This window comes from Nicotiana tabacum, chromosome 14, assembly GCF_000715075.1.
Source record: "Nicotiana tabacum cultivar K326 chromosome 14, ASM71507v2, whole genome shotgun sequence".
Classification (NCBI taxonomy): Eukaryota; Viridiplantae; Streptophyta; class Magnoliopsida; order Solanales; family Solanaceae; genus Nicotiana; species Nicotiana tabacum.
The window spans coordinates 19,769,230-19,792,550 of record NC_134093.1 but is presented as its reverse complement, the minus strand read 5'-3'; the positions used below and the strand labels follow the sequence as shown (position 1 = coordinate 19,792,550).

At 37.3% G+C, this 23,321-nt stretch overlaps 1 protein-coding gene across 1 annotated transcript; it reads left to right on the top strand.

The window, feature by feature from the left end:
- Positions 1–554: 554 nt before the first annotated feature.
- Positions 555–21,782, top strand: LOC107825825 (glucose-6-phosphate isomerase, cytosolic 2B-like). Its single transcript, XM_016652740.2, has 24 exons — positions 555–702; positions 1,563–1,613; positions 1,699–1,775; positions 2,048–2,129; positions 2,205–2,252; positions 3,245–3,400; positions 3,474–3,570; positions 3,682–3,724; positions 3,983–4,050; positions 4,146–4,230; positions 5,128–5,176; positions 9,501–9,573; positions 9,713–9,773; positions 10,322–10,388; positions 11,540–11,596; positions 11,680–11,733; positions 11,815–11,943; positions 12,898–12,961; positions 13,121–13,194; positions 17,474–17,527; positions 17,608–17,676; positions 18,917–19,006; positions 19,101–19,208; positions 21,536–21,782. Exons 2-24 carry the CDS (start codon positions 1,563–1,565, stop codon positions 21,584–21,586), a joined length of 1,707 nt encoding a protein of 568 aa, XP_016508226.2. The 5' UTR covers positions 555–702; the 3' UTR covers positions 21,587–21,782.
- The last annotated feature ends 1,539 nt before the right edge of the window (positions 21,783–23,321 follow it).

Sequence of the window (23,321 nt, the reverse complement as noted above, 5' to 3'; positions counted from 1 at the left end):
ATAAGCACTTGACTTATAAACTTTAATTTTAACAAATGCGTAGATAAACTAAAATGTGTTTGTCGCCCCCCAACTTATAGCCTTTTTGGCCAAGCTGGAAAAATCAGCTTATTTTGAGAAGTATTTTTTCTTACCAAAAGTACTTTTTTCAAAGAACCAATTTGTATTTGACTAATTAATTTGAAAAGCACTTCTAAGCAACAATTAGTGTTTGACCAAGCTTTTAAAAAGTGTTTATAAGTGTATTTTTTTAAAAAATGCTTCTCAAAAAAATATTTCTAGGAAGAATCTTTTTTTTTTCTTCTCAAAAAAATAATTTTGGGAGGAAACTACTTTTTTTTTAATTTTCAAAAACTGTTTCTGAGTCACTCAAAAATACTTTTTTATATTTTAAAAGCTTACCAAACACTTCAAACTTTGAAAGAAGTGATTTTCAACTTGGAGAACGTTGGCCAAGTAGACTATTAGTATTTCTAATAGTATTTCTCAGTTTACAAGCGGTAAGTCTGACCAATGCTTTTACTATTCTATCCCTAATATTGCTTCATAGTTCCACATGTACCCTTACCGAAATAAACCCATAATTTTCTCCACGACTTCGCTCCCTCACCCATTTCACTTCTTCTCTCAAAACCCAGCATCTTCCATCAAGGAACAATCAAAATTCTCAAACTCTTCCACGTGAAAAGTAATCAGATTTGGGTGAGAATGCTTTCTCTTTTATGAATCACTCTTCATTTATCTTATTTACTTCGTCGAATTCATTTGCATCTGTTAATCAAGTAAGATAAATTGTGGTTTTCATTCTGAAGTTTGAAGCTCTTATCGTAATTCTTCTTTATTTTAATTCCTTTGGGGATCTCTATTTCTTCTATTTTTAATTTTCTCCATACTACTCTAATGAAAGAGTCAGATTCAACTGCTTCAACCGGATAAGTAAAAAAAAATTTAACTAGTCCTTGTTAGATAACAATTGAAAAAAATTAAAAGATAGATTACTGCTTTCTCACAACCATTATCAAATTATTAATTATTTATAGCTTGTGATTATATGCTTATTATAAAATAATTTGTATTTATACAAAATAGTCTTATATGATCAATTTTGTATTAAAAATAAAATGAGATATAAATTATTTTGTATTTGAATCAGTTTGAAATCTATAATGTTGAAAAATTATGCCTTTATTAGTGTAAATAGCTTTAAGGGCATTTAAGTCATTATAATAAAAAAAATGCTTATCGGCACTTTTTATCAAACACTTCAGCTGCTCATTATTAATTTCAACACTTTCATCCAAACATGTAACTACTTATTTATTATATCAGCGTCAGCACTTAAAAGTGTTTTTAAGCATTTAATGCTTATCAACTACTTTAAATCAGCTAAGCCAAATGGGCTCTAAGGCAAGAGCTTCGCTTGCCTTACCCTAGAGCCGCCCTTGGAAGATAGATTAGTCTTCAAAATTGTTAATACTTGAATTTGAACTTTATTGTTTTGTCAATTTGGATTGTGTTGAATGTAAAATTTATAACCACATAGCTACTTATTACTGTTGCAGATGGCATCGTCTACTTTAATTTGCGATAGTGAACCCTGGAAGGAGTTGAGAGTAAGCAATCTCGCAATAAAATGTGCTACATGTGTTAGGAGATATGAATTAATGTAATTGATGTCATATTTCTATGCTTTTGCAGGTTCATGTTGAGGATATTAAAAAGACTCATTTGCGTGATTTGATGAATGACACTAGTCGATGCCATTCAATGATGATGTATGATACTTAGCCTAGCTGCTTTGCCGTACTATACTAGTTGTAGGGTGCAGCAGTTGGCTAATTTAATGGAAAGTTAAGGGACTCTATTATGACCGTACAAGTCTAAAGATCTCAAAATGGAATAACGAGCTCTTTTGCTTTGAACCTTAGATATCTCCATTTAAAATAAAAAAAATTAATTAGAAAAGTTTCTATTTGTAACTCTAGGAGAATAAGACTGCGGATTATATTTTGGATTATGAGGTGCCTGATTCATTCTTTGTTTATAGGGAGTTTGATGGGATCCTGCTGGATTACTCGAGACAACGAGCAACTACTGGAACCTTGAATAAGCTCTTCAATTTAGCTGAGGTTTGTTTCCTTATACAAAATTTTCAGGTGTTTAGAAAGTTATAATCTTGCATTCTTCCTGTTTTGATGAGGCAGGCAGCCCGTGTCAAGGAGAAGATTAATCGGATGTTCAATGGAGAGCGTGTAAGCAAATATTATTTTTCTATCAATCGCGTCTTTGTTGAGCATAAATTAATTTGACTAGTGCAATGTTACTTATGTTGAAGAATAGTTTTGGCTGCTATACACATCTGCAAATAAAAAATTACCTTATTTTATCAAAAATAATTATGTTGAATCATAGGATAAGATAACTTTGTTCTTCGATAGATGTAGTTAACTTTGTTCTTTGATAGATGTATTTTTTTGTTCCCTATTTGTCATTTAATTTATTTTTGCATCTTAGAATTGTCTTTTAATTCAGCATCATTGACTGGATTAAACTCAAATTTATGGCTATAGTATGTTTATTTATCCTGTATGCCAATGAATCATCAACATCTTAAAAATTAAAATTGAGGAACTAGAATATTTTCCCACCCACAAACGCAGTTTTTTCAGTATGTTTGGTCCTATGAGAAGTCAACATCCTTTATATGAAAAATGATTAAGCACTTTGTATTACTATTATATATTTGCATTACTTGTATCTTGCTAAGTTGTTTAAAAGATTTATTTATTGTCTACATTTACATGTCCTTTCTATATTAAGGAACTCAAACATATTTTCTCCTTCAAATAATAGGATTTGGTAATTCAAATATTGACTATCTATATCAGTGTGCTCTCACGACTAAGGGATTCTTAGTTTGTCTGATATTAGCAACTCGAGTGCTCAAATACCTATGGAAAAGTTACTCCTCTGTCCCCATTTATGTTTCATACGTAAGTTTTTAGTCTGTTCCAAAGAGAATGTCATACGTCCTTTTTTAGAAACAATTTAATCTTGATTTTTTTGTTTTACCCTTAGTGATGATTTATAGCTACACAAGTTGTCTTGTTTTAGATCACAGGTTTCAAAAGTTTTTTTCCCCTTCTTAAACTCCGTGCCTAATCCACCGTCACACAAATTGGGACAGAGGGCCGGTCAACTAGTGAAGCGGTTTGACATCATGATCTTTTTATCTTTCTTGCAGATAAACAGTACAGAAAACAGATCCGTTCTTCATGTTGCACTGCGAGCTCCGGGGGATGCTGTTATAAATAGTGATGGGAAGAATGTTGTACCTGAGGTTTGGCAAGTTCTTGATAAGATCCGAGACTTCTCTGAGAGGGTTCGCAGTGGTGCCTGGGTAATATCGGTTAAAGTGATATTCGTTTGAGCAATACTGCTTAATTTCTAAATCAAGAGGCAATTCTTGATAGGTTGGAGCCACAGGAAAAGCTTTGAAAGATGTTGTAGCTATTGGTATAGGTGGCAGTTTCTTAGGCCCTTTGTTTGTACACACAGCACTTCAAACAGGTATGGATAGGACACTCTCATTCTAACAAATACTATTTGTTTGTTTGTGCTTTCTTTGCTGTCTAGTTTTGGCCAGCCAAATGTTAAAACTTTAAACCTGACCATTTACAGAAGCGGAGGCTATTGAGTGTGCAAGAGGGCGACAACTGCGATTGTAAGTGTAACGGAATTAGTTAAACCAATTCTGGATTTGAGCAAGTAGTTTTATACTTTTATCTAAACTCATTTAGTCATTTGGCTGATGTAACCTTTTAATTGCCCTGCAACCATTGGCATACATGTTATGCCCTGCTTTAAATGGTCCGGTATTTCTGGTTTAGAGCAATGAATATATTATGTTTTCTTTTTTTTTTTTTGGTTAAAGAAAAGGAATTGTGAGAGTAATGACATTTACATTTCGTTGTGGTGGCAGTCTCGCAAATGTTGATCCAATTGATGTAGCCAGAAATATAACAGGCTTGAACCCTGAAACAACTCTAGGTGAATTAAGATTTAATTATGTTATTTTCCAACAAATGGAGAAACATAAATATGTCGGACTTATCCTTGATAATATCTTCTTGTCTTGCTTGAAGTTGTGGTGGTCTCAAAGACTTTTACTACCGCCGAGACAATGCTAAATGCCCGTACACTGAGGGAATGGATCTCCTCTGCATTGGGGTTAGTGTGACAATATTGATGCCCATCTTATATGTTTTGTTACTGTATACTTCTCGAAAATTGATTTTATTCTGTGCCTCATGAATGGAAATATTGATAGTACCACTGATAGGACCTTAATCTGGTCCTCTATGTCCGGAAACGACTAGTTAGCCTGAGGTGGTTAGCTTAGATCATTTGTGCATGAACCTAGATTAACTTGCTTGTCTGTCCAGGTTCTAACAAAACCTGTAGCTGCCACCCTGTTAGAGGGAATGTTGGTGTCTCCGTCCTTTTGGAAAGATATTAAGAGAAGTTCAGTTTTGGTAAATGTCTCGTCGAGGTGATTTCAGGATACATAAAGAAAACCTCTTTCTTTATGGTGCACAAATTGGTTTAACCTTTTAGCGACGTTATTGACTTATATATATTACTAGTCCATTCTTTGTTGACTTTTCCTTTGCTGGACGAGTCTTAATTTGGTAAAAAGAACCTGATAATTCCTTGCTCTACTTAAATGCTAAGTAAGAGAAGGTCTGATGGTCCGGTATCTAGCTATTAGCATGTACAAACCAATACAAACAAGATATATTCACATTTTATTTTACTGTAGAAAGGCAAGATGGGAAAAAGCATTAATCAACGAAGCTACCATCACCTGCTACGTGTTATTTTACTGACATTGTCATTACCAGCTGAACAAAGCTTAGGAAATGAACCATGCTAGTTCAACTTTACAGTCGACAATACAAATTGCATGGATCACTCAGTGTTCTTAGTATACTGGTCACATGTAGAAGCTACTGTAGTCTGTTGAGCAGTGCTTATTTCTTTATGATGTTATGTTGGTTTTGTTGTCATGAATCTTTGCTTGACTCCAGTCCTCCCGTTTCTGGGGAGAGCATTCTTATTTTTCAGACCTCAGGCAGTTGCAAAGCATATGGTTGCAGTTAGTACCAATCTTAAGGTGCACTCATATTCTTTTCTCATTTTATTCCATCTCATTTGAACCTCTTGTTGCATTGTAATCATACTTATTGTGGTAAGTAGCATCTTCAAGTTTAGCTTAATTTGACAATGTATCTTGGTATAGAACAGAGATCAGAAGATTTCTGGTTTGCAGTTTGCAGATCCTTTGTAGTACTCTATGTGTTCTATTTTATATGGCGGTATTTGCCATGATATAGAGTTTAAGATGTTATATATATATACACACACACAAAACAATAAACCCAGTGTATTTCAACAGGTGGGGTCTGGGGAGGGTGGTGTGTACGCAGACCTTACCCCTACCTTTAAAAAGGTAGAGAGGCTGTTTCCGGTAGACCCTCAGCTCTAAAGGGAAGGGGCAATGACAAGCAAACCAATCGGAAAACCAAGCGAAAACATAAAACTAACACTAAGTAGTGCAATTAGAAAACCGAAGCGAAGGCAATAACAAGTAATATCAGAAGTCTAGGAATACGAGTACACGAAAGACAAGTGATGCACTAAATCTACTGTAACAAACAAGGACAACGCTTAGCTACCTAACCCTCTACATTAATCCTCAGCCTCCACACCTTCCTATCCATGGTCATGTCCTCAGTAAGCTGGAGCAATGCCATATCCCGCCTAATTACCTCTTCCCAATACTTCTTTGGCCCTCCAAGGCCAACCTCTCATACCTCCTCACCGGTGCATCTATGCCTCCCCTCTTTACATGCTGCCCGAATCATCTAAGTCTCGCCTCCTGTATCTTTTCTTTCACAGAGGCCACGCCTACCTTGTCCTGGATAACTTCATTCCTATTTCTGTCCAACCTGGTATGCCCGCACATCCATCTCAACTTGTCATGGACATGGGAATTCTTGATTGGCCAACACTTCGCCCCATACAACATAGTTGGTCTGACCACCGCTCTATAGAACTTTCCTTTAAGTCTTGATGGTATATTCTTATTACACAGAACACCGAAAACAAGCCTCCATTTCATCCATCTCGCCCCAATACGATGTGTGACATCCTCGTCGATCTCCCCGTTTCCTTATATAACTGACCCAAGGTACTTGAAACTCTCTTTCCTAGGGATGATTTGTGAATCAAGCCTTACGTCTTCGTCCATTACCTGAGTCGCAGCACTGAACTTGCGCTCCAAGTATTCTGTTTGGTCCTACTCAACTTGAAACCTTTAGACTCCAGTGTCTGCCTCCAAACCTCTAACCTCTCGTTAACGACACCTTGCGTCTCATCAATCACTACAATGTCATCTACAAATACCATGCACCACGGCACCTCCCCTTGAATGTGGTGCGTCAGTGCGTTGATCGACAGGGCAAATAGGAATGGGCTGACCCCTGGTGCAATCCCATTACAAATGGGATGTGTTCCGAGTCCCCTCCCACTATCCTCATTCGAGTCTTAGCTCTATCATACATGTCTTTAATATCCCTAATGTATGCAACAGGAACACCTCTAGCCTCCAAACATCTCCACAGAACCTCCCTCGGCATTTTATCGTAAGCCTTCTCTAAGTCGATGAACACCATGTGTAACTCCCTCTTCCTCTCCCTATCCTGCTCCATCAACTTCCTAACAAGGTGAATGACTTTTGTGGTCGAATGTCCCGGCATAAATCCGAATTGGTTCTCAGAAATAGACACGATCCTCCTCACCTTTAGCTGCACCACCTCTCCAAGACTTTCATAGTATGACTTAGTAAACTTGATACTCTGATAGTTATTACAATTTTGGATATCCTCCTTGTTCTTGTACAACAGGATCATTGTGCTCCATCTCCATTTTTCGGGCATCTTCTTCGTCCTAAAAATGACATTAAATAACCTAGTGAGCCATTCCATGCCCGCCCTTTCCACGCTTTTCTAAAATTCCACCGGGATTTCGTCTGGCCCGGTAGCTCTCACCTGCTCATCTTGCGCATAGCCCCCTCTACCTTCGCAACTTTTATACACCTACAATACCCAAAGTCCCCACAATTCTCGGAATATTCTAAGTCCCCTAACACAATGTTCCTATCCTCTCTTTGTTCAAGAGTCTATGGAAGTAAGTCTGCCATCTCCGTCGAATAACTGCCTCATCCAACAAAATTCTGTCTTCCTCGTCCGTGATGCACTTCACTTGATCCAGGTCACAGGCCTTCCTTTCTCGCACCTTGGCTAACCTGTACAGCTTCTTGTCTCCTCCTTTGCCTCCAAGTTCATCATACAAGCATTCAAACGCGCCTTCTTAGCCACCTTATACCGCTTCCTGTTCGTCCTCTTCTCCTCCTCGTCCACGATCTCCAAAAGCTTCAAATATGCCGTTTTCTTGGCTTCCTCTTTACCTTGGACCTCAGAAGTCCATCACTAGTCCCCTTTGCGGCCACCAGAGGGGCCCTTCGAGACCCCCAATACCTCTCTAGCAGCCTCCTTGATGCAATTCGCAGTCGCGGTGCACATACCACTCGCGTCCCCACTACTCCTGCATGCCCCCATAGTCAGCAACTTATCCCAACCTCCTGGACTATGTCTTTAGTCAAAGCTTCCTTGATCCTACCATACACTACCCTCTTTCTTCGATTCCTTCTAATCTCCAAATCCATGACCAGGAGTCTATGCTGGGTCACGAGGTTCTCATTGCGGATGACCTTGCAGTCTGTGCATAGACCTTTGTCAGACTTTCTGAAGAGTAGATAATCAATTTGAGTTCTGGCTACCCAACTCTGAAATATAACCAAGTGCTCCTCCCTCGTGGGAAACTTGAGTTAGCTATCACCAGATCAAACGCCTTAGCAAAATTTAACTGCGGAGTTCCTCCTCCGTTTCTAACTCCGAAACCGAAGCTGCCATGCGCGTCATCGTAACCTCCTGACGTTGCCCCAATGTGGTCATTGAAATCTCCTCCTATGAAAAGCTTCTCAGTGTGCGGAATACTGCACACAACCTCATCCAAGTCCTCCCAGAAGCGCCTTTTGACCTCCTCGTCCAGGCCCACTTGAGGTGCATACGCACTAATCACGTTTAAAGTAAAACCCCCAATAAGTAGCTTAATACTCATCAGCCTATCGTTTACCCTCCTAACGTCCACTACTAGCTCTCGGAGATCCTTATCAACCAAGATACCTATCCCGTTCTTGCCCCCCACGCGTCCAGAGTACCATAGTTTAAATCCGTCTACATCCCGTGCCTTATCTCCCACCCATCTAGTCTCTTGGAGACAAGCTATATTGATCTTCCTCTTATGGAGAATCTTCGTTAACTCTATAGACTTCCCTATCAAAGTCCCTATGTTCTAAGACCCAACTCTCAGCCTGGAAGCACCCTTACCACCCATGCCCCCCTTGGCCCCCCACCCCCACCACTCTGGGGACCCCCGAGGATATGTCCTTACCCTAGCATCATCGTTCAGTATAGCCACTATAGTCTAAGATATATATATATATATATATATAGTAGTGATAGTAGAAGGAAAATGTTTTAAGTTATGATTGAAAAGTTAGTTGAAAGAGAAAATGTCACATCAAATTTTAAAATTATGATATTTTTATGAATTTGAATTCTTGAAAATATTGAATTTTTTATAGTAAAAGGAATGTTGTTAAACATTTTGTAACTTTCCCAAATGAGAGTGCCATAAATTGGAGGGGGATTATAGTACTTCCAATATTTTCTCTAAATGAATCTTGATGTCCTGCCAACTTAATCTGCTAGGTGTAGCCAAATCGGTCAGTTTTTATCTTAAAATGTGAATGTATTTCATCGCCAGGTTAACACCAATGACCTGTTAGAATTACAAAGGCCTAAAAGGTTTTCCCCCTAATCAGTGCATTGTGTAGAAATTATAGTACATCTTCTTCTAGTTTATCTTCCAATTTCCCTTATATAGCGAGTAAATCGTTAATCCTTTGCCCTTCCTACAAATGTGAAGAATATGCTCCTTACAGGATATCGGGGCTTTGTCTCCAGGGAGGGAAGTGTAATTGCATTTAAATGGTGCTTTGGCTAGTATGGCCATGCATATTCAAGTGTTACTATTATATCTAGTTTGTGTATGCAACAAAACCTTTTTTCGGTTTTTCTTTCTTAATTTTTATCACTTGTTATAAACAGAACTTTTAGTGGCTTATCTCTTTTAGATTGCAGAAGGTTTAGGATTGATTCCATCCAATACGTGGATTGAGGAGTACCTTTTTTTTTGTTCTTAATAAAGGATATTAGAGATTTCTGATTCAGCTAGATTTTAAGTTTCATCACTGAATATACATTATGTTTGATCCCACTAAATTATTTACTAAATGTAACAATTTTTTACAGCTAGTAGAACAGTTTGGCATTGATCCCAATAATGCATTTGCTTTCTGGGACTGGGTAGGAGGTCGATATAGTGGTAAGTCTTTTCCTTTTCAAGAGTATCTTGGTATGCGACATAAATTTTTCTATCAACTTTCACTTATCGAATTATTTTTCTTAATCTTAATTATCAAAAGAAAATTATCAATATATTTGTTTTAATCCTCTTTTTGCAGTCTGCAGTGCAGTTGGAGTGTTGCCTCTTTCTCTGCAATATGGATTTCCCATTGTTGAGAAGTAAGTAATTTGAAGTTATCTTTGCACCTAGATCTCACCTGTTATTTGAATATCTCATGCAACATTGACCATACACGTCTAAATCGGTTTTGTAGTTGTATGCTTTTCTCATGCCCTACTGACAGGACAGTATAAAACTATAAATCGCATCTGCTTAATAGTTGTATCCATAATATGTTTTTCCATAATCATTACCTCGAGTATATGGTGAAAAGCTAGAGACTGAAAAACATTGCCTTCTCTGCCCACATAATGATGGGCTTGCTGTACTTATTCTAGTTCAAAGCTGGTGTCTCCATTTCTTAGTTTGATAATAGGGTCTTGGTTGCCAACATTATTGCTTTGGTGGATTATCTTTCTACATCAAGAAAACACTATATATCTGAAGCAGCGGGGCATTTCGCTCCTTGAATAATTAGTCGTCGACCTGTAGCGGTTTCCTTAATTATGTTGCATGTAATAGGTCTTTCATTCTGCTTTCTTTTTTTCTTTTGCTGCTGTTTGTACTGCTTTTATCAAATTTTCTGACATGCTTTCTACTTGTTAAGATTTCTGAAGGGAGCTTCCAGTGTTGATCAGCATTTCTACTCAGCACCCTTTGAGAAAAATGTACCTGTATGTCCGAGCTCATAGAAACTTATGTTTATGTGATGTTCTCTCTTGCTACTTAATTGTTATCGTCTCTCATGAATGTTAGTGCTATAAGCTCTCCGTGATGCTCACTTGGTATACCCCGTGAATTCAGAAGTCCAAATAGAGGGGCTAAGTGAAAGCACAAACTTCACAAATAATAAATACTTTGGCAGATTGTATGAAAATGCACGGTGCTTATACCGATGTATATCATGTCTACTCATGTATCAAATATATATTAGAATAGAAGCTTCATAGAAACTTATGTTTTGGTGATGTTCTCTCTTGCTAGTTAATTGTTCTGTTCTCTCATGAATGGTAGTGCTATAAGCTTTCTATGATGTTCACTTGGTATACTCCGTGAATTCATAAGTCCAAACAGAGGGGCTAAGTGAAAGCACAAACTTCACAAATAATAAATACTTTGGCAGATCGTATGATGCAAAGCTACGTGTGTGCTTATACCGATGTATATCGTGTCTACTCGTGTATCCTCTGTATCTTAGACTAGAAGCTTCATTCTACTCCTAGCCAATGGTATGTGCTGTGTTAAATAAGATTGAATTTTTTATCCCGATATCGAGCCTAGCCCTGCACCCCTAGTTGTTTTTTTTCCAATTTCCCAAGAACAATCATACAATTTGAAGCTCTAATTGCTTGATTTGCTGTTAGGATGATGGAAACGGTACAGAGTCCTCTAGCCCGGTCCAGTTCTTGTGTCCTTGTATTCTAATTATTCTTACCGAGCTAGGGAATCTGAAGTCTTTCATCTATGGTTAAAAATTCTCTGTTTCCTCTTCCTTTCATAAGGAACGAAGCTTTCTTGGCCCCGGGTTCTCTTAGCCATTTTAGCTGTATGCTTTTATTCTTTCTGCAATATATTGTCCTTAAATTTATTTTTCGATTTTTTCCCCGTTCTCGTTTTAGTTCAAACCCGTAAAGATTCTTTTGCAATCCCATTTGCACCTTTGGTTATTGATTTCTCTGCCAATATGACAACTATTATGCCTCAATCCCAAGCCTTGTTCTGCTAATATCGACTTTATTCTGCTTGTCTCATCAGATGCTTGATTTCTATTATCACATCATTGAACTCAATTGCTTGATTTCTTAATATCACATCATTGTTTCAGGTGCTATTAGGCTTGCTGAGTGTGTGGAATGTTTCTTTCCTTGGATATTCAGCACGAGTGAGTATTATCATTCTGTTTGAGTCGGGGGCGTCTGGTCGACTAATCCATACCATTATACTGAACCTTTTAGACAATTTCAGGCAATATTACCCTATTCTCAAGCACTGGAGAAATTCGCACCTCATATTCAACAGGCATGTTACACTAACTTGTTTGCTTGTATTTTATTCCAGATGCCAAACTTGCGACCTTTACCAAAATTTGATTGAGTTCAGGTCAGTATGGAGAGTAATGGGAAAGGAGTATCTATTGATGGTGTCCCTCTTCCTTATGAGACTGGTGAAATTGATTTTGGTGAACCAGGGACAAATGGCCAACACAGCTTTTACCAATTAATTCACCAGGTAGCGTAAATATCAGGTGCCAACAATTCATGCTTGTTCTGAAATTATGCCCATCCTGTACTTGATTTAGGCAGGTAACATGCGTCAGCTTTTTCTTGTTCATGATATGTTGATGGTTACAGTTTGTTGACTAAATCTTCATCTAAATACTGCTCAACTTAATTAATCTGTAATTTCAGGAGCTTTACGTTATTTTGTTTTTCAAGGTGGGGATTATGTCATTAAAAATATTTCATGTGAAAAGCCTCTGTAAGAAAAGAATATTGTTCATTTGCTACTAATAATCTTTTAAATCATATTAATGATATCTTTATTAATGATATAATCTGAAGAAGACCTCTCAAAACTACATACAAGGTTATTAGAGAATTGCATCTGGATTCCTGTCCAACAAGCCATAAGTTCAACATGCTATGTAATATAGTCACGTGATTCAATTTAGGAGTAGATTTGTGAGTCTTGTTGCGTTATCACGTGGTGCTTTGGTTCTCTTCATTTAATTATTTTTGGGATGTGGCAATTGAAGGATGTAGATTTGGATATTTTAGGGTTGGTTAGCGGGGATGGTCCAAAACTCTAACCTAGCTCTCCACCCCAAGATGACTAAACAGCCGCCCCCAAACAATCAACCCTAAAAGGCAGTGTTAAAGAAGAATGGAGATCTGGTGGTGCTCTTGGCTGTTGTCTGAGTGGATTTTAGTTGTTGGTTACTTATTTGATGATAATAGCTCGTTTTATGTCTCCTTAACTTTATATATTTCAGCTTTGTACTCTTTGAGATATCATAAAAGGTACATAGGAAGTGTTGCGTGGAAGGCCATGCTTCTTCGTTGAATAACTATTGTGGTCTGATCATTATCAGTAAAACAAGCGATCATGTATCTAATCTTGGTATGTTTAGTTTTCTACAATATCGCACTTGAATGTTGAATACCATCTTCCTGGAATTTTCAGGGTCGTGTTATTCCTTGTGATTTTATTGGTGTTGTTAAGAGTCAGCAACCTGTTTACCTGAAAGGTACAAATTCCATCTTACTTCTTATATTCTTCTTTTTCGGTGTTGTTTCTCATTCCCATTTTACAGACAAAGACACAATAAAATGTTGACACCTAGGTTGTAGTGTGCTGCTTTGTCCATTTGCTTCCACTTTCTTAATTTTGGGAAACTCATTTTCAGATGAAGTGGTGAGCAACCATGATGAGCTCATGTCAAACTTCTTTGCGCAGCCAGATGCCCTTGCTTATGGGAAGGTGAGATAATCTTCCTACTCTTTACATTAATGTCTTGTTCCCCACCAGTTACGAAGGTAATCAACTCAAATTCCATGGCAATGCCTTTGTGAATAAATCAGCTGGTTGCTCTCCTGTCTTAACGTAGCCAGTGGATATCAAGTTCTTCTAAATCTTCTCACGAATAAAATGGCAGTCAACCCCAATATGCTTAGTTCTTTCATGATACACCAGATTTGGCGCAATATGGAGGACAACTTGATTGTCACACCAGAGTTTTGCTGGTATTGGATGCTTCAACCTAATTTCACTCAAAAGATGATGTATCCACATAATCTCACACATAGACTGTGACATAGCTCTGTACTCAGATTCTGCACTGGATCGAGATACAACACTTTGCTTCTTACTTCTCCACAATACAAGGTTCCCTCTAACAAAGATACAATAACCTGTAGTAGATCTTCTACCAATTTTGAATCCAGCTGAACCAACATCTGCAACACACTCGATTCGAGTATAATATACTAAGTCCAGGAGCTCCTTTCAGGTAACATAAAATCTGTTCCAAAGCTGCCCAAATGTTTGGCCATTGGTGCGGACATGAACTGGCTAACAACACTTACCGGAAAAGCAATATCTAGACGAGTGACAGTGAGGTAGTTTAATTTCCCAACTAACCTCCTATATCTCTCTGGATCATCTAAAGGATTGCCATCGTCTTTCATAAGATGCACATCAGGAACCATTTGGGTACTGCAGGGTTTAGCTGCCAACTTTCCAATTTCTGCAAGTCAAGAATATACTTTCTCTAAGACAAAAGAATTTCCTTCTTGCTTCTATTTACTTTTACTCCCAAAAAGTATTTCAACAGGCCCAAGTCCGTTGTATGAAATCTAGTATGCAGGAATGATTGAGGGAAGAGATCCCCGCATAGTCACTTCTGTGATAACATGTCACCAATATATACAACAAGGAGAATAGTGTCAGCTGCTGATTGCCGATAGAAGACGGAGTGATTACACTTGCTCATTTTCATCCCAAACTCCTGAACTACCTCACTGAACTTGCCAAACCAAACTCGAGGACTCTGCTTCATGCTATACAAGGACTTCTTCAAATGACAAACTTTTCCATACTCCCCCTGAGCAACAAAAGCGGATGGTTGCTCCATATACACTTCCTCCTGAAGATCACCATGAAGGAACGCATTCTTGATATCCAACTGATGTAAAGGCCAATTCTCGGAAGCAACTAGAGAAATAAATAAGCGGAAAAAAGTGAGTTTGGCAACCAGAGAGAAGGTGTCAGAATAATCCACCCCATAAGTTTGAGCATACCCTTTAGCTACAAGTCTGGCCTTAAGTGTTGTCACGGAACCACCTAGATTAACTTTAATTTCTAAGACCCATTTACATCATACTGGTTTCTTTTTCTTGGGTAAATCCACCAAATCCCACGTGTGATTATCCTCTAAGGCATGTATTTCCTCAAACATTGCATCATACCATCCAGGATGATTCAAAGCTTGCTTCACTGTTTTGGGAACCATGATGGAGTCTAGAGAAGCAATCATAGATCTAGACGCATCGGATAAGCGGTCATAGGAAACAAAATTAGCAATGAAATATGTGGATTTGCAAGTACGTATACCTTTGCAAAGAGCAATAGGAAGGTCAAGGTTCTCTGGAGGATCAGGTGGAGGAGGATCTGATGACGAAGGAACTGTTGCAGGACATGTATCATTTGTCTTTCGCTTCCACGAGTAAACTTGAATAATTGGCGGTCTTGCTAACACAATTAGAGTAGGTGGTGAAGGCATAATAGTCGATTGGTGCTCAATAGAAGAACTAGGAGATGTAGGAACATCATCTGGTTGTTCTGTCAAAGCACGGGTAATCTGATATACTAGCCATTCATCTTACTGCCCCTGACTTGTAGAAATGGGAGGTGTATAGAAGAATGGTGTAGTCTTTGAAAATACCACATCAGTTGACACCAGATATCTGCCAAGTTCAGTAGAATAACACCAATACTGCTTCTGAAAGCGAGAATAGCCTAGGAAAACACACTTCAATGCCTTCGGATCCAACTTGGTAACAGATGATCGAACATCTCGGACATAACATGTGCAACCAAACATGTTAGGTTCCATCGGAAATAATGACTTGTTTGGGAAAAAGAACACTGTAAAGCACATTACCACCAAGCAAAGTAGATGGCGTGCGATTAATCATAAAACACGCCGTAGAGACCGCAGCTGCCCAGAACTATTTAGGAACCTTCTTTTGGAACAAAAGTGCCCGAGCTATCTCAAGTAGATGCCTATTCTTCCTCTCGGCAACTCCATTTTATGAAGGTGTATCAACACATGAAGACTGATGTAGTATACCATGTTGTCTCATGTAGGACCGGAATAACTCTGACATATATTCTTTAGCGTTATCGCTCCTTAGAATACGCACTGAAACATTGAATTGAGTTTCGACTTCAGCACAAAAGGCAGAAAAGTGAGTAAGCACTTCTGAACGACTCTTCATAAAGTAAATCCAAGTCATTCGAGAAAAATCATCTATAAAAGTGACAAAATACTTATGCCCAGTTTTGGAAACAACGCGACATGGTCTCTGAATATCAGAATGCACTAACTCAAAAGCTAACTCAACTCACTTATTAACCCTTTTACCTAGCGAGATATGATGGTGTTTTGCAAGTCGACATGACTCACAATCCAATGAGTAAATATTCCGAAACTGAGGACAAAACTTCTTCAACAAAGGTAGAGAACAATGTCCCAATCGACAATGTACTTCAAAAGGAGATACAACACTAGAGCATGCAACAGGCCGTGACTCCCATTCATCAAGGATGTATAGGTCACCAGATAAATATCCTTTACCACTAACCTGTTTCGTCGTGAGATCTAGAAACAAACAATGATCAGGAAAGAACCGACACAACAATTAAGGCCTTTGGTGATTTTACTAACAGTAATCAAATTAAAGGTCAAGCTTGTTAGACTTTAGACAGATGACAGGTAATAGAGGAAGTTGGTTTAGCAGTCCCAGATCCAATACTGCTACAAGTTGATCCATCAGCTACAGTAACAGTATAGGGTGCTTTCTATAATCGAGAACTGGAAAAAATAATTGGATTACCTGTCATGTGATTTGTGGCACCTGAATCAATCACCCATTTACTTGAAGAGGTGATAAGGCATGTTTTATGTAACGGAAGAAGATTCCTTAATTGATTTCTAATATTGAAGGAATTTCGAAACTCATCCGAAACTAAGATTGTTGGACTAGGAGCTGTAGCATTATTTCCTCTTTGCTTATTATTTCCCGTCATGTTCCCAACCAAAAGTATCAAAATAACTTAAGGGAAAAACAGCAGAACTCTACTAAAAGTACTCCAATAGAGCTTAGATCCAAACAGTAGTAAGTCAAAGAGAATTATATCACGTCCCCACTTTCTTCAAACAGCAAAAAACAATATCCAAATGAGAATGAAGAAACAATCCTTGCTTTCTGCAGAACTTCTGGTTCTTCAGAGATTAAGAAATTAAATCAACCACTTAGAGAACAGAAGCACTACAAAACAGAGAAGCCATAGAGATCAGCAAAAGAGCTCACAAATCAGAGAACCAAATCGGAAAAAAAAATTCTGATCGTGATCAGTAGAACTTCGTAGAAGAGTAACCCCAATAACTAATATTTGTGAATCAAAAACACAAATCAGCCAAAGGGAGATGAGAACCAAAAGTTTCAGATCTGACCGAGAGAGAGAAGTTGACAGATTCTTCCAAGTATAACAAAACAAGAGCAGCGTGGTCCGTTGGTCAGGGAACCACCACGGTTTGTCCGGAAACAGAGAGGTAATCTTGCGAGTGAAAGCTAGATACAAAACCGACGTGTCACACGCTGGCACTCGTCGTCGGGCAGTGCCTTGCTGGAAAAAAAATTATGTCGGCACTTGACTCACGCTCGCCAACACCGGCAAAGTATTAATCCCCAACTCTAACGAGGCTCTGATACCATGTTAAATATAGAGACAATAGAGCAATCTCGTTGTATATTATTCCAATAAGTAAAAAATATATATACAAGTACATAGATCCCTAACTATAGAAAGAATAAAAAAGGAGATCGTATAAATCTGCTGTGAATCCCTATAATTCTGCTAACTATGTACATTACATAAGGGTCTGTCTACATTCACTTTGATCCTTAACCAATGTTAAGAATCAAAGAAGGTCTATTAGTATCAAATCACCTATGAGTACTGACTTTCTTCACAGACACCAGAGCAGTTGCGAAAGGAGAACGTCGCCGAGTATCTTGTTTCTCATAAGGTAATTCCTTAACAATTCTTATTTGATGATATTGTGCTTTATTAAGTGGTCTTTTCTCAAACTCCTCCAATATCTTGCAGACGTTTTCTGGAAATAGACCTTCTCTAAGTATACTACTTCCATCATTGAATGCTTACAACATTGGACAGGTATGAGATATTAGATCATTAGATTTTTTTACAAGTGCTTTCTGAGTATTGACTGACACGGTATGTCCTATGCGTCGAGTTTGTACCACTGTATAATTGATGGTGCCGAACTCAGTGCTACCTTTCTTGAACTGCATCAATGATTTTCAATGAATTTTGTTTGTCATTACATTCTTGAGAGTAGTAGAGCTTAGTGGTATTTGGGTAAAACATGAGAAGGAAGAGCCTACTGCATTTGAAAGAGATCAACAAGGCGATTCGTTTGAGGTTGATTGATATCTTACTTTGCCATATAAATTTTGCCAATGAAATTTTATAATTGGAAATGAGCACGATATATTTAATTAACTGAAAGGTTAATAAATTGCTACTTACAATGACCAACAGAATCTTGTATTCAGGTATCTTAATTCTTTAAAAAGTTCCATGCGAAGCTTGTCTATGTAAAAGTCTTCCAATCTCTTTTCTTTACTTGCTTATTTAAACTCAATGGATGACTTGACAGTATATCCCTTTTCTGATAGAAAGTCTCAAGTTGGAACACATGCATTTTTAGTTGCCCGTAAAGAAAGGAATATAAATAACTAGATGCAGAGGGATGGAGCTTGTTGCAAGTCAGATTGAGAGCCTCATATTTGTGAGAAAACTAACCTATAGATCTGCACCACTGGGACTATGCATCTTCTCCGTCCCAAGATCTCCGCCATACTTCTTTGCAGCTGGAGAAGAGGCTAAAGGCAGAAATGGGTATACTTGTACTAACCAAATCATTCTGTCGGAGAAGATAATGAGCATATTCTCACACCACTGCACAGGGTGATAGTTGATACTGCTTGCAACTCAACACTCTTGTGTGAAGTTTATCAACTGTCAAATTATATCTTAAGGTGATTGAATTCAAAGACTTCTATTTCCCTTCATGGTTGGACCAACAATGGATGAAGGGCTTTCCTTGATTTATTGTAATCATAAACCACTAGCTACTCATAAAGCTCGAACTGTTGAAGTGACTAACTGCCTATTTTCTTATCATGCTCAACATTCTTAAATTATGCCCCACCCTCACATCCCCACAGGTGTGAGGATAGGGTGGCATCATGCTACACTGAAAGAGTTTCCTTTTTGATTATGGTGTTTTATCAAGATAATATCTTCCAGTTGTGAGCATTACGTGAAGGCAAACATGCCTCTTGCGATCCCTAATCTCAAGTTACCTGCCACTTCCTTCCCTTTCTTTCAGTTACTGGCCATCTATGAACACAGAGTTGCAGTTCAAGGCTTTGTATGGGGTATCAATTCTTTTGATCAATGGGGTGTGGAACTAGGAAAGGTATTTCTTGGCAAATGTTCTAAAATTTAGTAAATGAACATTCTCCGATACTAATATGATGTCGGGCTTCCTTGTTTATTAATGTCCTCTGCAGTCTCTTGCGAGTCAAGTCAGAAAGCAACTTCATGCATCTCGTAAGAAAGGGGAATCAGTTGAAGGCTTCAACTTCAGCACCAAAACGTTGATAACAACATATCTCGAGGTACAACACTGATTTCATTTGACCAAAAGCGGGAAAACTTAAGTTTCAGAATCCTGGGTAACAAGATAACCTACGGTTTCCCAGCAAATTATATAGATTGCTGCATTGAAGTTAGTCTGCCTTTTTTTTTTTTTTTTCACTTTTGGAAATTTCACTTTAGTAAATGAGATTGATAGTTTCAAGCTTTATCTGGAAAAGAAAAAGAAAAAGAAAATAAAAGTAAACTTTTTCTTTTTCAAGTAAAATAAGCACATGTGAAACATGTTTCAGTTCTTTGGCAACACGAAACAATTTTCGTCCATAGTACCTTCATGCCTTAACATGACTACTACGGCATGGTCTTCATTTTGAGAGCACAAATTGAAGTCATTTAATTCGCGATGGCACGCTGCATTGATCTCCCTTCAATCCACTTCCTCTTCCCCCTTTTGGTTGAATCTTTTATGCTTTAGGGTGTGTTTGGTACGAAGGAAAATGTTTTCCATGGAAAATGTTTTCATGGATAATGAGTGGTTTTATCACTTACTTTCCCTTGTTTGGTTGGTGAGTGAAAAACTTTTTCCGGAAAATATTTTCTAGTGTTTGGTCAGAGAGTATAAAATATTTTTAGGAAAATAATTTTTTCATGCTACTCTCCTCAACCCACCTTCTCCAAAATCCTCATGTTTCCTGTCCTCCTTCTTCCTCCCCCCTTCACCCTCCGGGACTCTATTTTCTTCAAAAAATTAATTATTCTTTTAAAAATTCACACAAACCCAAAGGAACTAATGTGCTACTTTACTTTTTCACACAAGAACAATGTTAAAATTTGAGTTCGATAACTAAAAAGAGAATACTGTTTTTTGTTGAAAAAGAAAGTATCATTTCTACATAAATTACTCATTTTGTTGAATGAAAGAAAATACTTTTTCGACAGCATGAAATGAAAGAAAATACTTTTTCTACATCATGAAAAGAAAATATTCGTTTTGTTGAAATGAAAGAAAATACTTTTTCTACTTCATGAAAAGAAAGTACTCGTTTTGTTGGAAAAAAATATTTTTTCTATTTCAGGAAAAGAAAATATTCGTTTTGTTGAAATGAAAGAAAATACTTTTTCTACATCATGAGAAAAGTACTTGTTTTGTTAATTTTTTCTGTTAAAATGAAAGAAAATATTTTTTGAAAAGAAAATACTTAGTTTGTTGAAATGAAAAAAATACTTTTTCTAGATCATGAAAAGAAAGTACTCATTTTGTTGAAATGAAAGAAAATACTTTTCTACATCATGAAAAGAAAGTACTCGTTTTGTTGGAAAAAAATATTTTTTCTATTTCAAGAAAAGAAAATACTTAGTAAAATACTTTTTCTACATCATGAAAAAAAGTAGTTGTTTTGTTGAAATAAAAGAATATACTCATTTTGTTGAAATAAAAAAAGTATTTTTTACAACATGAAAAGAAAGTACTCTTAATAATATTTCTATTAAGGGTGGGTGAGGTTGGGGTAGGTGGGGTGTGGTGAGGGTAGGGGTTGGGGTGGTTGGGGTAGGGGCGGTTTGGGGTGGGATGGATGGGGTGGGTTGGTGGGGGTTAGTGGGAATGGGGAATAGGGCGGGAAAGGTTGAAAAAATGTTTTGGAAAATGTTTTCCCTTCTCTTGATAGGGATTTTCCTTCAATTGGAGGAAAATGTTTTCCAAAACATTTTAAGCCAACCAAACATGAGAAAATTGGAAAACATTTTATGGAAAATGTTTCATATGATTTTGTATAAACTGTTCTAGACTGCCTCGTGAGTTTGTTACATAACCCTCTTTATTTTCCCTGACCTGTGGTGTAAGAGTGACATGTAAAATGTTAGCAACAATATGGTGGTACAAACAAATTGGATAGAGGTTCATAATCACTACGCCACCGTATGACAAGGTGGGTTGCTCTGATGGTAAGCACTCCTCCACTTCCAACCAAGAGGTTGTGAGTTCGAGTCACCCCAAGAGCAAGGTGGGGAGTTCTTGGAGGGAAGGATGCCGAGGGTCTATTGGAAACAACCTCTCTATCCCAGGGTAAGGGTAAAGTCTGCGTACACACTACCCTCCCCAGACCCCACTAGTGGGATTATACTGGGTTGTTGTTGTTTGTTGTAATCACTACGCCACCAAGGCTCAGGATAAATGTCCTTTGTTCCTAGTACCTAGCCTTAACAACACGACAGAGGGTTCATTGCAGATCCTTTTTCTTGTTGGGTGATAAGTAGGTTTCTTGCAGAAATTTGATGTTTCTATTAAGCTTTCCTTAACATTTTGAGACTATATCGATTGAAGTTTCACTAGAATTACTTTTCTTGACAGGCAAGTGCTGATGTTCCTTCTGATCCTTCAACTCTTCTACCAAAGATTTGAATGTTAAGAATTGGGTTCAATGGCCATGTTTAACGGAGGCCTCGACAACTTTGCCACCAAGCAAAAATAAACTAATGCAAACTTAACCCAATTTTTAAGTCACGACTCACATCCAAGTTTTGGTGTTGTATGGCCACTAATCTTGGCAAATATATTGCTGCAGTTCTATCAATAAAATTTGAATTTTGGTTGTGCAGCTCTTTTCGCTCATGCTTTTAGATGAAATCTACCTAAATGCTTTCACTGAAATTGTTTTAGCTTTGGTTTATAATGCAGTCCCATGCCTCGCTCTCAATTACACCCAAATCCCTACTCACCAAGTAATTACTTGGCCAAACAAACAAGTCAAACTATGTAATTACATTCAATTACACCCAAATTCAATTCCCTTGTGGCTTTCCAACATGCTCTAAAAATGGGAATTAAAAATAGATATGACTTCAATTTGCTTGCAAAAGAGAGAAGAACAAGAGAATACAAATTTACAGCAATTACAATTCGAAACATATTCTTTACTCAAGAGAGAATACAATCTTACTTTGGTTAAAGTGTGTGGTTTGTAGTTTCATTATGTGATCTAAGACAATTCTTACTTCTTGAGCTACTTTTTAGAGTTGGATTATGTTTAAGGTTCATTTTCAGTTGAATAAAGGTGTTCATTTTTAGTTTTTTCCTTCTTTCAACTGGGTCTTTAATGGTGTTTTATAATTCTGAATAAGATCCTTTTCGATTTAGGGGCTAAAGCTAAGTTCTTTTGAGCTATTTCTTCGTTTATTGAAAAAAGGATTGGATTTTTTTGCTTTGCTGGTGCTAAATACAAATTCTGAAGAAGACCCTTTTGGATTTAGGGGCTAAAGATCAGTTCCTTAAGTTATTTGTTGGTATTTTTGGTTTATTGGTGTTTGGGTTTTGATGAAATTTGTCCTGATTGTAAGCTTTATTTTGGTTGGTGAATCTTTTTATCATGGGTTTTCTTGATTGATTTTAATAGTGTCAGATTTGGTTTTTTTTTTCTTCCCTTCTAATCTGCTTAAAGTAATAGTGCCGGATCAGATAAAAGGGTCGAAATATTCTGACCGAGATTGCCACGTGGCCCAGTGAAAAATCGACATGTCATTAAATAGAAGGCTCATATGTTCTGCCGTTAGTCGCGGGGTAATTTTATTAATAAAATTAACGTCGTGTGCTTCTTTGGACGAATAGGTGGACAGAGGGCATTTGCAAACCATTTACTAAACGATGAGGATAGTTTAAGCCATTTTCCGTAAAAAGTATAAATAATGTCAAAATGCATTGCAATTAGGGGTGTCAATGGTTTGGTTTAGTCGGTTATTTTAAAAATAATTGTACCAAACTAATTTTTCGGTTATTCTATTATGTATAACCAAAATTAGACTTTTCGAAACCGTCCCAATCATGTCGGGTTCTCTTCGGTATCAGTACGGTTCGGTTAATTTTTGGTATTTTTTTAATTATCATGTAAAATTCACTAGTAGAAGTAGAATACAATAATATATGTTCTTTTATAGGACTTAGCAAAACTCTCTAGACATTTTTACTGTTTAAAGGGTGATGAATTTTAAAAAAATGAAAGATGACTAGAGTATAGATCCATCAACTATTCTACAACAACGTAAAAGAAACTAAGCAAAGGCAAAAAAATATATAAATCACACAAGTAGAAAGATATTAACCAAGTTGGGACTCAAGAATAAAGTTTATAGAAAATTAAATA

What these genes read in the sequence shown, in the direction of transcription:
- LOC107825825 (XM_016652740.2), top strand. Translation starts at nt 1,563, where the DNA reads ATGGCATCGTCTACTTTAATTTGCGATAGTGAACCCTGGAAGGAGTTG. An exon ending in ACACACAGCACTTCAAACAG is followed by an intron (nt 3,571 to 3,681) that starts GTATGGATAGGA and finishes GACCATTTACAG; the next exon opens with AAGCGGAGGCTATTGAGTGT. An exon ending in GCAACCTGTTTACCTGAAAG is followed by an intron (nt 12,962 to 13,120) that starts GTACAAATTCCA and finishes ACTCATTTTCAG; the next exon opens with ATGAAGTGGTGAGCAACCAT.